This window comes from Oncorhynchus gorbuscha, linkage group LG20, assembly GCF_021184085.1.
Source record: "Oncorhynchus gorbuscha isolate QuinsamMale2020 ecotype Even-year linkage group LG20, OgorEven_v1.0, whole genome shotgun sequence".
NCBI classification, from domain to species: domain Eukaryota; kingdom Metazoa; phylum Chordata; class Actinopteri; order Salmoniformes; family Salmonidae; genus Oncorhynchus; species Oncorhynchus gorbuscha.
The window spans coordinates 43,346,643-43,360,427 of NC_060192.1; the positions used below are offsets into that span (position 1 = coordinate 43,346,643).

General features: G+C 47.5%; 1 protein-coding gene across 1 annotated transcript in view; it reads right to left on the minus strand.

Annotated features, from left to right (window-relative positions):
- The window catches only part of tmem135 (transmembrane protein 135), a 40,476-nt gene extending 28,576 nt beyond the window's left edge, over positions 1 to 11,900 (minus strand). The window contains exon 1 of the mRNA XM_046317875.1: positions 11,682 to 11,900. Coding sequence (XP_046173831.1) covers positions 11,682 to 11,819 — 138 coding nt within the window. The 5' untranslated portion in view covers positions 11,820 to 11,900. The remainder of the gene's footprint in view (positions 1 to 11,681) is intronic.
- Positions 11,901 to 13,785: the final 1,885 nt, after the last annotated feature.

The following is a 13,785-nucleotide window of genomic DNA, read 5'->3' on the forward strand; positions in this document are numbered from 1 at the left end:
AGGGTCAGAACAGATCAACTAGCCTTACCGTCCAGGGTCAGAACAGATCAACTAGCCTTACCGTCCAGGGTCAGAACAGATCAACTAGCCTTACCGTCCAGGGTCAGAACAGGTCAACTAGCCTTACCGTCCAGGGTCAGAACAGGTCAACTAGCCTTACCGTCCAGGGTCAGAACAGATCAACTAGCCTTACCGTCCAGGGTGAGAACAGATCAACTAGCCTTACCGTCCAGGGTCAGAACAGGTCAACTAGCCTTACCGTCCAGGGTCAGAACAGGTCAACTAGCCTTACCGTCCAGGGTCAGAACAGATCAACTAGCCTTACCGTCCAGGGTCAGAACAGGTCAACTAGCCTTACCATCCAGGGTCAGAACAGATCAACTAGCCTTACCGTCCAGGGTCAGAACAGATCAACTAGCCTTCCAGGGTCAGAACAGATCAACAGTCCAGGGTCAGAACAGATCAACTAGCCTTACCGTCCAGGGTCAGAACAGGTCAACTAGCCTTACCGTCCAGGGTCAGAACAGATCAACTAGCCTTACCGTCCAGGGTCAGAACAGATCAACTAGCCTTACCGTCCAGGGTCAGAACAGATCAACTAGCCTTACCGTCCAGGGTCAGAACAGATCAACTAGCCTTACCGTCCAGGGTCAGAACAGATCAACTAGCCTTACCGTCCAGGGTCAGAACAGATCAACTAGCCTTACCGTCCAGGGTCAGAACAGATCAACTAGCCTTACCGTCCAGGGTCAGAACAGATCAACTAGCCTTACCGTCCAGGGTCAGAACAGATCAACTAGCCTTACCGTCCAGGGTCAGAACAGATCAACTAGCCTTACCGTCGGGTCAGAACAGATCAACTAGTCAGGGTCAGAACAGATCAACTAGCCTTACCGTCCAGGGTCAGAACAGATCAACTAGCCTTACCGTCCAGGGTCAGAACAGATCAACTAGCCTTACCGTCCAGGGTCAGAACAGATCAACTAGCCTTACCGTCCAGGGTCAGAACAGATCAACTAGCCTTACCGTCCAGGGTCAGAACAGATCAACTAGCCTTACCGTCCAGGGTCAGAACAGATCAACTAGCCTTACCGTCCAGGGTCAGAACAGATCAACTAGCCTTACCGTCCAGGGTCAGAACAGATCAACTAGCCTTACCGTCCAGGGTCAGAACAGATCAACTAGCCTTACCGTCCAGGGTCAGAACAGATCAACTAGCCTTACCGTCCAGGGTCAGAACAGATCAACTAGCCTTACCGTCCAGGGTCAGAACAGATCAACTAGCCTTACCGTCCAGGGTCAGAACAGATCAACTAGCCTTACCTACCGTCCAGGGTCAGAACAGATCAACTAGCCTTACCGTCCAGGGTCAGAACAGATCAACTAGCCTTACCGTCCAGGGTGAGAACAGATCAACTAGCCTTACCGTCCAGGGTCAGAACAGGTCAACTAGCCTTACCGTCCAGGGTCAGAACAGGTCAACTAGCCTTACCGTCCAGGGTCAGAACAGATCAACTAGCCTTACCGTCCAGGGTCAGAACAGATCAACTAGCCTTACCGTCCAGGGTCAGAACAGGTCAACTAGCCTTACCGTCCAGGGTCAGAACAGATCAACTAGCCTTACCGTCCAGGGTCAGAACAGATCAACTAGCCTTACCGTCCAGGGTCAGAACAGATCAACTAGCCTTACCGTCCAGGGTCAGAACAGGTCAACTAGCCTTACCGTCCAGGGTCAGAACAGATCAACTAGCCTTACCGTCCAGGGTCAGAACAGATCAACTAGCCTTACCGTCCAGGGTCAGAACAGATCAACTAGCCTTACCGTCCAGGGTCAGAACAGATCAACTAGCCTTACCGTCCAGGGTCAGAACAGATCAACTAGCCTTACCGTCCAGGGTCAGAACAGATCAACTAGCCTTACCGTCCAGGGTCAGAACAGATCAACTAGCCTTACCGTCCAGGGTCAGAACAGATCAACTAGCCTTACCGTCCAGGGTCAGAACAGATCAACTAGCCTTACCGTCCAGGGTCAGAACAGATCAACTAGCCTTACCGTCCAGGGTCAGAACAGATCAACTAGCCTTACCGTCCAGGGTCAGAACAGATCAACTAGCCTTACCGTCCAGGGTCAGAACAGATCAACTAGCCTTAGAGGGACAATGAAAGAGAGAGGAGACAGAGTAAGAGGGACAATGAAAGAGAGAGGAGACAGAGGGACAATGAAAGAGAGAGGAGACAGAGGGACAATGAAAGAGAGAGGAGACAGAGTAAGAGGGACAATGAAAGAGAGAGGAGACAGAGTAAGAGGGACAATGAAAGAGAGAGGAGACAGAGTAAGAGGGACAATGAAAGAGAGAGGAGACAGAGTAAGAGGGACAATGAAAGAGAGAGGAGACAGAGGGACAATGAAAGAGAGAGGAGACAGAGTAAGAGGGACAATGAAAGAGAGAGGAGACAGAGTAAGAGGGACAATGAAAGAGAGAGGAGACAGAGTAAGAGGGACAATGAAAGAGAGAGGAGACAGAGGGACAATGAAAGAGAGAGGAGACAGAGTAAGAGGGACAATGAAAGAGAGGAGACAGTAAGAGGGACAATGAAAGAGAGAGGAGACAGAGTAAGAGGGACAATGAAAGAGAGAGGAGACAGAGTAAGAGGGACAATGAAAGAGAGAGGAGACAGAGGGACAATGAAAGAGAGAGGAGACAGAGTAAGAGGGACAATGAAAGAGAGAGGAGACAGTAAGAGGGACAATGAAAGAGAGAGGAGACAGAGTAAGAGGGACAATGAAAGAGAGAGGAGACAGAGTAAGAGGGACAATGAAAGAGAGAGGAGACAGAGTAAGAGGGACAATGAAAGAGAGAGGAGACAGAGTAAGAGGGACAATGAAAGAGAGAGGAGACAGTAAGAGGGACAATGAAAGAGAGAGGAGACAGAGGGACAATGAAAGAGAGAGGAGACAGAGTAAGAGGGACAATGAAAGAGAGAGGAGACCGAGTAAGAGGGACAATGAAAGAGAGAGGAGACAGTAAGAGGGACACATGGAGAGAGAGGAGACAGTAAGAAGGACATACAGACAATGACAGATGGTGTCTAGTAGTATAATAAGCCTCTTAGTTCACCAGACAGAACTCCACATGTGGGTTACTGTAGGTTACTGTGGGTTACTGTAGGTTACTATAGGTTACTGTGGGTTACTATAGGTTACTGTGGGTTACTGTGGGTTACTGTGGGTTACTGTAGGTTACTGTGGGTTACTGTAGGTTACTGTGGGTTACTGTGGGTTACTGGGTTAGTATAGGTTACTGTGGGTTACTGTGGGTTACTGTGGGTTACTGTAGTATAGGTTACTGTAGGTTACTGTGGGTTACTGTAGTATAGGTTACTGTGGGTTACTGTGGGTTACTGTAGGTTACTGTGGGTTACTGTAGAGTAGGTTACTGTAGTGTACTGTAGTGTAGGTTACTGTACTGTAGGTTACTGTAGTATAGGTTACTGTAGTATAGGTTCCTGTAGTGTACTGCATGTTACTGTAGTATAGGTTCCTGTAGTGTACTGCATGTTACTGTAGTATAGGTTACTGTAGTGTACTGCATGTTACTGTAGTGTACTGCATGTTACTGTAGTATAGGTTACTGTAGTATAGGTTCCTGTAGTGTACTGCATGTTACTGTAGTATAGGTTACTGTAGTATAGGTTACTGTAGTGTACTTGCTACTGTGGTGTAGTGTGCCGTAGAGTACTTGCTATCAGGCCTGGAATTTCATGATTTTAGGGTCAAGGCCATTTGGCCTTCAAGGAGGTTCCCAACATGCCAGGGCAACGAGGCCATCTGCCAGGGCAATGAGGCCATCTGCCAGGGCAACGAGGCCATCTGCCAGGGCAACGAGGCCATCTGCCAGGGCAAGGCCATCTGCCAGGGGCGAGGCCATCTGCCAGGAGGTTCCCAACATGCCAGGCAACGAGGCCATCTGCCAGGGCAACGAGGCCATCTGCCAGGGCACGAGGCCATCTGCCAGGGCACGAGGCCATCTGCCAGGGCAACGAGGCCATCTGCCAGGGCAACGAGGCCATCTGCCAGGGCAACGAGGCCATCTGCCAGGGCCAGGCCATCTGCAACGAGGCCATCTGCCAGGGCAACGAGGCCATCTGCCAGGGCAACGAGGCCATCTGCCAGGGCAACGAGGCCATCTGCCAGGGCAACGAGGCCATCTGCCAGGGCAACGAGGCCATCTGCCAGGGCAACGAGGCCATCTGCCAGGGCAACGAGGCCATCTGCCAGGGCAACGAGGCCATCTGCCAGGGCAATGAGGCCATCTGCCAGGGCAATGAGGCCATCTCCCAGGGCAACGAGGCCATCTGCCAGGGCAACGAGGCCATCTGCCAGGGCAACGAGGCCATCTGCCAGGGCAACGAGGCCATCTGCCAGGGCAACGAGGCCATCTGCCAGGGCAAGGCCATCTGCCAGGGAGGCCATCTGCCAGGGCAACGAGGCCATCTGCCAGGGCAACGAGGCCATCTGCCAGGGCAACGAGGCCATCTGCCAGGGCAATGAGGCCATCTGCCAGGGCAATGAGGCCATCTGCCAGGGCAACGAGGCCATCTGCCAGGGCAACGAGGCCATCTGCCAGGGCAACGAGGCCATCTGCCAGGGCAACGAGGCCATCTGCCAGGGCGAGGCCATCTGCCAGGGCAATGAGGCCATCTGCCAGGGCAACGAGGCCATCTCCCAGGGCCATCTGAGGCCATCTGCCAGGGCAATGAGGCCATCTGCCAGGGCAATGAGGCCATCTCCCAGGGCAACGAGGCCATCTGCCAGGGCAACGAGGCCATCTGCCAGGGCAACGAGGCCATCTCCCAGGGCAACGAGGCCATCTGCCAGGGCAATGAGGCCATCTGCCAGGGCAATGAGGCCATCTCCCAGGGCAATGAGGCCATCTGCCAGGGCAATGAGGCCATCTGCCAGGGCAACGAGGCCATCTGCCATGGCAACGAGGCCATCTCCCAGGGCAATGAGGCCATCTCCCAGGGCAACGAGGCCATCTCCCAGGGCAACGAGGCCATCTCCCAGGGCAACGAGGCCATCTGCCAGGGCAACGAGGCCATCTGCCAGGGCAACGAGGCCATCTGCCAGGGCAACGAGGCCATCTGCCAGGGCAACGAGGCCATCTGCCAGGGCAACGAGGCCATCTGGCAAGGCAACGAGGCCATGGTGTTCAGACCATAGGAATGTTAAGGGTATTATTGTATACACACTTCCTCATATGCCATTGAAACCAGTATTTCTCATGTTCTCAAATTGTACAGCAGCCAAAGACACAATCCTAGTCATATTAACAACCCATAGCAAAAACCCATAGCAACAACCCATTAACAACCACGGTAACAACCCACGGTAACAAGAAACGGCAACAAGAAACGGCAACAACCCACGGTAACAGCCCATAGTAACAACCCATGGTAACAACCCATAGTAACAACCCATTAACCCATACTGATAACAAGTTCAAACTGGTGCCATTAATACAGGTAACGAGTGGAAGACAGAGGAGCCTCTTAAAGAAGAAGTTACAGGTCTGTTAGAGCCAGAAATCTTGCTTGTTTGTAGGCGACCAAATACTTATTTTCCACCATAATTTGCAAATAAATTCATTAAAAATCCTACAATTCGATTTTCTGGATTTTTAAAATCATTTTGTCTGTCATAGTTGAAGTGTACCTATGATGAAAATTACAGGCCTCTCTCATCTTTTTAAGTGGGAGAACTTGCACAATTGGTGGCTGACTAAATACTTTTTTGCCCCCCTGTATATCAGGCGGTGTGAAAGGAAGGAGATTTGTTAGACTCCAGCCAGCCATAGACTGTTCTCTCTGCTTCCTCACGGCAAGCGGAACCGGTGCATCAAGTCTGACACCAACGGGATCTTGAACAGCTTCTATCCCCAAGCAATAAGACTGATAAATAGCTAACTAAATAGCTACAAATACCCTGTTTAACTTGTATCTTTATTGACCTTGAATCTCTATCAACAGTCACAGGGAGTGATACATTATGTACCTCCATCACTCCAGTATCCCTGTACATTGTTAATATGGTACTGGACCTGAGCCTGTATATAATATGGTACTGGACCTGACTGAGCCTGTATATAATATGGTACTGGACCTGAGCCTGTATATAATATGGTACTGGACCTGAGCCTGTATATAATATGGTACTGGACCTGAGCCTGTATATAATATGGTACTGGACCTGAGCCTGTATATAATATGGTACTGGACCTGACTGAGCCTGTATATAATATGGTACTGGACCTGACTGAGCCTGTATATAATATGGTACTGGACCTGAGCCTGTATATAATATGGTACTGGACCTGAGCCTGTATATAATATGGTACTGGACCTGAGCCTGTATATAATATGGTACTGGACCTGAGCCTGTATATAATATGGTACTGGACCTGAGCCTGTATATAATATGGTTACTTCGTGCTGTTCCTATTTCTTTGTGTATTGTGTTTGACCGTGTTATTTTAAGTACTCCATTGATATAGATTACTGCAGGGTTGGGTTTAACTGTACTTGTGACATTAAAACTATCTCTGTAGGCCTAACAGGAGTTCAGGGAGAAAAACGGCTGTGGTTGTTTGTGCCCTGCAAATGCAACACTAGAGTTAGAGAAAAAGCTTTATTATCTTCAAGACAACGGAGCAGCCACATAGCAACATTCCACCAAATAGTTTTACAGTATTTTGTTTTTCCATCTCTGGTTAAAGATAGAGTTTTGAAGTCCTTCTGTAGCTCAGTTGGTAGAGCATGGCGCTTGTAACGCCAGGGTAGTGGGTTCGATCCCCGGGACCACCCATACGTAGAATGTATGCACACATGACTGTAAGTCGCTTTGGATAAAAGCGTCTGCTAAATGGCATATATTATTATAATATTATTACTAGATAACTCATGTCAATCCATCTACTGACCTGTACTCCTCCACCTAAAGACTCTCAGTTCATGTGAAAATAAATTCTCTGGTTTGATGAAACCAAGTTTGAACCCTTTGGACCTGAATGCCAAGCATCAGATCTGTAGGAAACCTGTCACCATCCCTACGGTGAAGCATGGTGGTGGCAGCATCAGATCTGTAGGAAACCTGTCACCATCCCTACGGTGAAGCATGGTGGTGGCAGCATCAGATCTGTAGGAAACCTGTCACCATCCCTACGGTGAAGCATGGTGGTGGCAGCATCATGTCTGTAGGAAACCTGTCACCATCCCTACGGTGAAGCATGGTGGTGGCAGCATCAGATCTGTAGGAAACCTGTCACCATCCCTACGGTGAAGCATGGTGGTGGCAGCATCATGTCTGGAGGAAACCTGTCACCATCCCTACGGTGAAGCATGGTGGTGGCAGCATCATGCTGTGGAGATGGTTTTCAGCAACAGGGACTGCAAGACGAGACAGGATTGAGGGAAAGATAAACAGAGCAAAGTACAGAGAGATCCTTGATGAAAACCTGCTCCAGAGCGCTCAGGACCTCAGACTGGGGGCGAAGGTTCACCTTCCAACAGGACAACGACCCTAAGCACACAGCCAAGACAATTTAGGAGTGGATTCAGGACTCTGAATGTCCTTGAGTGGTCCAGCCAGAGCCCGGACTTGAACCTGATCGAACATCAACATGGAGAAACCTGAAAATAGCTGTGCATCAACAGTCCCCATCCAACCTGACAGAGCTTGAGAGGATCTGCAGAGAAGAATGGGAGAAACTCCCCAAATACAGGTGTGCCAAGCTTGTAGCTTCATACCCAAGAAGACTCGAGGCTGTAATCGTTTTACCCCAGTGTTTTACCCCAGTGTTTTACCCCAGTGTTTTACCCCAGTGTTTGACCCAGTGTTTGACCCAGTGTTTGACCCCAGTGTTTGACCCCAGTGTTTGACCCCAGTGTTTGACCCCAGTGTTTGACCCCAGTGTTTGACCCCAGTGTTTGACCCCAGTGTTTGACCCCAGTGTTTGACCCCAGTGTTTTTGACCCAAAAGGCTCAGACTTTTCTGTTTACATCTACGTGGCCGGCACCCACTGGGCCATGGGAGACCCCTAGACAGTCACTGGGCCATGGGAGACCCCTAGACAGTCACTGGGCCATGGGAGACCCCTAGACAGTCACTGGGCCATGGGAGACCCCTAGACAATCACTGGGCCATGGGAGACCCCTAGACAGTCACTGGGCCATGGGAGACCCCTAGACAGTCACTGGGCCATGGGAGACCCCTAGACAGTCACTGGGCCATGGGAGACCCCTAGACAGTCACTGGGCCATGGGAGACCCCTAGACAGTCACTGGGCCATGGGAGACCCTAGACAGTCACTGGGCCATGGGAGACCCCTAGACAGTCACTGGGCCATGGGAGACCCCTAGACAGTCACTGGGCCATGGGAGACCCCTAGACAGTCACTGGGCCATGGGAGACCCCTAGACAGTCACTGGGCCATGGGAGACCCCTAGACAATCACTGGGCCATGGGAGACCACTAGACAGTCACTGGGCCATGGGAGACCACTAGACAGTCACTGGGCCATGGGAGACCACTAGACAGTCACTGGGCCATGGGAGACCACTAGACAGTCACTGGGCCATGGGAGACCACTAGACAGTCACTGGGCCATGGGAGACCACTAGACAGTCACTGGGCCATGGGAGACCACTAGACAGTCCCTGGGCCATGGGAGACCCCTAGACAGTCACTGGGCCATGGGAGACCACTAGACAGTCACTGGGCCATGGGAGACCACTAGACAGTCACTGGGCCATGGAGACCACTAGACAGTCACTGGGCCATGGGAGACCCCTAGACAGTCACTGGGCCATGGGAGACCACTAGACAGTCACTGGGCCATGGGAGAGACCACTAGACAGTCACTTGGCCATGGGAGACCACTAAACAGTCACTTGGCCATGGGAGACCACTAAACAGTCACTTGGCCATGGGAGAGACCCCTAGACAGTCACTTGGCCATGGGAGACCACTAGACAGTCACTGGGCCATGGGAGACCACTAGATAGTACAGGTTGGCTCAGTCTAACTACAATAATAGATGTTACTGTTTCATCACAGAGACACAAAGATGAAGATAACAAATGTAATCACTGAATTCACTTTATGTTTGCTATTTCATGCAGCCAATAGATTAGTACTAGACTAAACAAATGGTTTTGTATTGTGATTTCACATTGTTTAAAGTTGAGAGATATCATCCACACAAAGTAATGAGACTGGGTGTGAGAGTCTGCCTCTAAGATAATATGTGAAAGCCTCATGTATCAGCCCTCCAACATATACAGAAGACCAAGGACATCCACACTCATTAGATGAACCGTTTTTAATGAAGACAGCAGCAACTGGTAGTTGTTAGAGTTGTTAGAGTGTTGGGCCAGTAACCGAAAGGTTGCAAGATCGAATCCCTGAGCTGACATGTTAAAAAAAAAACTATTGTATTTCTGCCCCCGAACAAGGCAGTTAACCCCACTGTTCCTCAGGAGGCCGTCATTGAAAATAAAAGTTGTTTTTAACTGACTTACCCTAGTTAAATAAAGGTCACTTTTTATTTTTATTTTTTACAAATCATTAATCTCAGTGATTGACAGTATACAGGTATTACTGCATGTTAACTAACCAATAGCTGAGATTGACAGGTATTACTGCATGTTAACTAACCAATAGCTGAGATTGACAGGTATTACTGCATGTTGACTAACCAATAGCTGAGATTGACAGGTATTACTGCATGTTGACTAACCAATAGCTGAGATTGACAGGTATTACTGCATGTTAACTAACCAATAGCTGAGATTGACAGGTATTACTGCATGTTAACTAACCAATAGCTGAGATTGACAGGTATTACTGCATGTTGACTAACCAATAGGTATTACAGGTATTACTGCATGTTGACTAACCAATAGCTGTGATTGTATTTGCATGTTGACTAACCAATAGCTGTGATTGACAGGTATTAGTGCATGTTAACTAACCAATAGCTGAGATTGACAGGTATTACTGCATGTTAACTAACCAATAGCTGAGATTGACAGGTATTACTGCATGTTGACTAACCAATAGCTGTGATTGACAGGTATTAGTGCATGTTAACTAACCAATAGCTGAGATTGACAGGTATTACTGCATGTTAACTAACCAATAGCTGAGATTGACAGGTATTACTGCATGTTGACTAACCAATAGCTGTGATTGACAGGTATTACTGCATGTTGACTAACCAATAGCTGTGATTGACAGGTATTACTGCATGTTAACTAACCAATAGCTGTGATTGACAGGTATTACTGCATGTTAACTAACCAATAGCTGTGATTGACAGGTATTACTGCATGTTGACTAACCAATAGCTGTGATTGACAGGTATTACTGCATGTTGACTAACCAATAGCTGTGATTGACAGGTATTACTGCATGTTGACTAACCAATAGCTGAGATTGACAGGTATTACTGCATGTTGACTAACCAATAGCTGTGATTGACAGGTATTACTGCATGTTGACTAACAAATAGCTGTGATTGACAGGTATTACTGCATGTTAACTAACCAATAGCTGAGATTGACAGGTATTACTGCATGTTGACTAACCAATAGCTGTGATTGACAGGTATTATAACCAATAGCTGAGAAACTACATTAAATCCAGTCATGATCAGATTCATACATTTAATAGCTTTGCTTCGTATCTGCATTGACGTTGTTGGTTGGCTAGAAAAACAAAAGTTGCCGTTACACTTTTTTGGGAAGCTGGTTCTGCCAACTTGGTAGCTGGCTATGGTTAGTTTAAATAAAGCCAAATGATGTACCAATATGACAGTGCAACTATAAACCTTAAGCCCATCATTAGCTTCATTTATGAATGTAGTTACCAGGTTGAGGAGCCTGATTACTAGCCTGCTTGTTAAGCTCATTCATGGGAAATGTCCAGGAATGACTTTTTTGGCAAATGACCAGGAGAGGAATGTTATCTAATATGTCCTGTAACCAGGCAGAGGGTTATCGGTTTGAAGAGGACACATATCAGACAGTCCTTGGACTTTGAAACCCCCCACTCAGCATAACATATAACACCACCCACTGGGTAAAACAACCCGTGGAGAGAGAAAAAAAACTATTTCTGCCAATGGCTCCCTTTCTGGAAATGTCCAAGGGGCCCCCAAACTGTACAAGTGTGCCAAGTTTCATGATAAAATAATAATAATAATAATTAACATCTTTTTCACACATTGCCTGGCCTATTTTGGGATGTTGGAGAGAGCAAAATGTCTTAATAAAGCATAATATTACTGACTGTGACGAGAGGAAAGTTCAACTCAAGTCCAACTAACGTTAACTAGCTAGTTAGCCGGCAAAAAAATTGCAATATAGCTAGCTGGGATTAGCCAGCTAAATAGGGAAGTTAACGTTATAATGCAAAAGAAAGCGAAATATGTAGTCACGACGTCTCATTTGCTAACAACCGGTCACAAACTGTAGTTAACAACAATGCGACCGATTCATTTAGCTAGCTAGCTAGCTTCAATCCATCCATAAGGTATGAACTTGGGGCCCTTGTAGCACAACACGGCTAACTAGCTAGTTAGCATTCGGCTGGACAGTGTATTTGGAGCGAACTACTCACCAGGTAAAGCGGTGCATATATTTTGAAAGAGACCTCCAGAGCCCCCGCAGTGATCTCCAGGGTGGACATGACACAGGAAGGGTTCCATGTGTGTCCGATCTCATAGCAGCTGTGCGGTATCTTACTCAGGGCTGCCATAGTTACACGGTGGACCGTCGGAGGAGCGAGCCGTGCTGTGCAGTGAAGGAAACAGACCGCGGCGGTGGACCCAGGCGCGCTCCCGACTGTGGGGAGATGCGCGGCACCGATGCTATTGAGGCAAAGGGTCATGGCAGATCAGGCGGGGGTAACAGTCGAGCACACGCATGCGGTGTAGGTGGGAGTTCAGTTCACGGTGTGTGTGTGTGTGTGTGTGTGTGTGTGTGTGTGTGTGTGTGTGTGTGTGTGTGTGTGTGTGTGTGTGTGTGTGTGTGTGTGTGTGTGTGTGTGTGTGTGTGTGTGTGTGTGTGTGTGTGTGTGTGTGTGTGTGTTTTCCCTCTTGCTGGATGTGCTTTGTGGCAATTCACCCTCCAAACTGGCTGCCTAACCAACACGTTTCCCCTCCTTTTAAATTTTAAATGTACAGACAGCCAAATGAAGCAGGATTTATTTTTATTTTTTTATTTATTGAATGGTGGTCCTAAGAGTTCAACAACCAATCAGTCTCTGTTGTCCCTGCTGATCTCCCTGCTGATGTCATAGTGGCTGTTTATCACACCTAGCCGGTCATATTTTACCCCATTATGAAAAGAGAGTGCAGTTTAAATTCCCCGTAGAGACTGCAGGCTTATGGACAGCAGTGGAAGCTCCTCAGAAGAGGAAGGGGTAGACCATGCTCCTCAGTGAATTTCATGAATGAAACATTCCTTTTACCAAAAACTATACTAAATATGACTTGCCTAGTTAAATAAAGATTAAATTAAAATTAAAAAATAAATATTCACGTCACCAAATAATTGATTAAAACACAAAGAAGATCTACAGTAGCTTCAACAGCACTATGTAGGGTAGCACCATGGTGTAGCAGGAGGACAGATAGCTTCCATCCTCCTCTGAGTACATTGACTTCAATACAAAACCTTGGAGGCTCACGGTTCTCACCCCCTTCCATAGACTTACACAGTAATTTCAGAGGACATCCACCAACCTATCAGAGCTCTTTATTTTTTTATTTTTTTTATTTCACTTTATTTAACCAGGTAGGCAAGTTGAGAACAAGTTCTCATTTACATTTGCGACCTGGCCAAGATAAAGCAAAGCAGTTCGACAGATACAACAACACAGAGTTACACATGGAGTAAAACAAACATACAGTCAATAATACAGTATAAACAAGTCTATATACAATGTGAGCAAATTAGGTGAGAAGGGAGGTAAAGGCAAAAAAGGCCATGGTGGCAAAGTAAATACAATATAGCAAGTAAAACACTGGAATGGTAGTTTTGCAATGGAAGAATGTGCAAAGTAGAAATAAAAATAATGGGGTGCAAAGGAGCAAAATAAATAAATTAATTAAATACAGTTGGGAAATAGGTAGTTGTTTGGGCTAAATTATAGGTGGGCTATGTACAGGTGCAGTAATCTGTGAGCTGCTCTGACAGTTGGTGCTTAAAGCTTTATCAGATTTAAAGATGTATCAGTGGTGACAGTGTTTCCTATCTTCAGTGCAGTGGGCAGCTGGGAGGAGGTGTTCTTATTCTCCATGGACTTTACAGTGTCCCAGAACTTTTTTGAGTTACTGTTGCAGGAAGCAAATTTCTGCTTGAAAAAGCTAGCCTTGGCTTTTCTAACTGCCTGTGTATAACGGTTTCTAGCTTCCCTGAACAGCTGCATATCACGGGGGCTGTTCGATGCTAATGCAGAACGCCATAGGATGTTTTTGTGTTGGTTAAGGGCAGTCAGGTCTGGGGAGAACCAAGGGCTATATCTGTTCCTGGTTCTAAATTTATTGAATGGGGCATGTTTATTTAAGATGGTTAGGAAGGCATTTAAAAAAAAATATCCAGGCATCCTCTACTGACGGGATGAGATCAATATCCTTCCAGGATACCCCGTCCAGGTCGATTAGAAAGGCCTGCTCGCTGAAGTGTTTCAGGGAGCGTTTTACAGTGATGAGTGGAGGTCG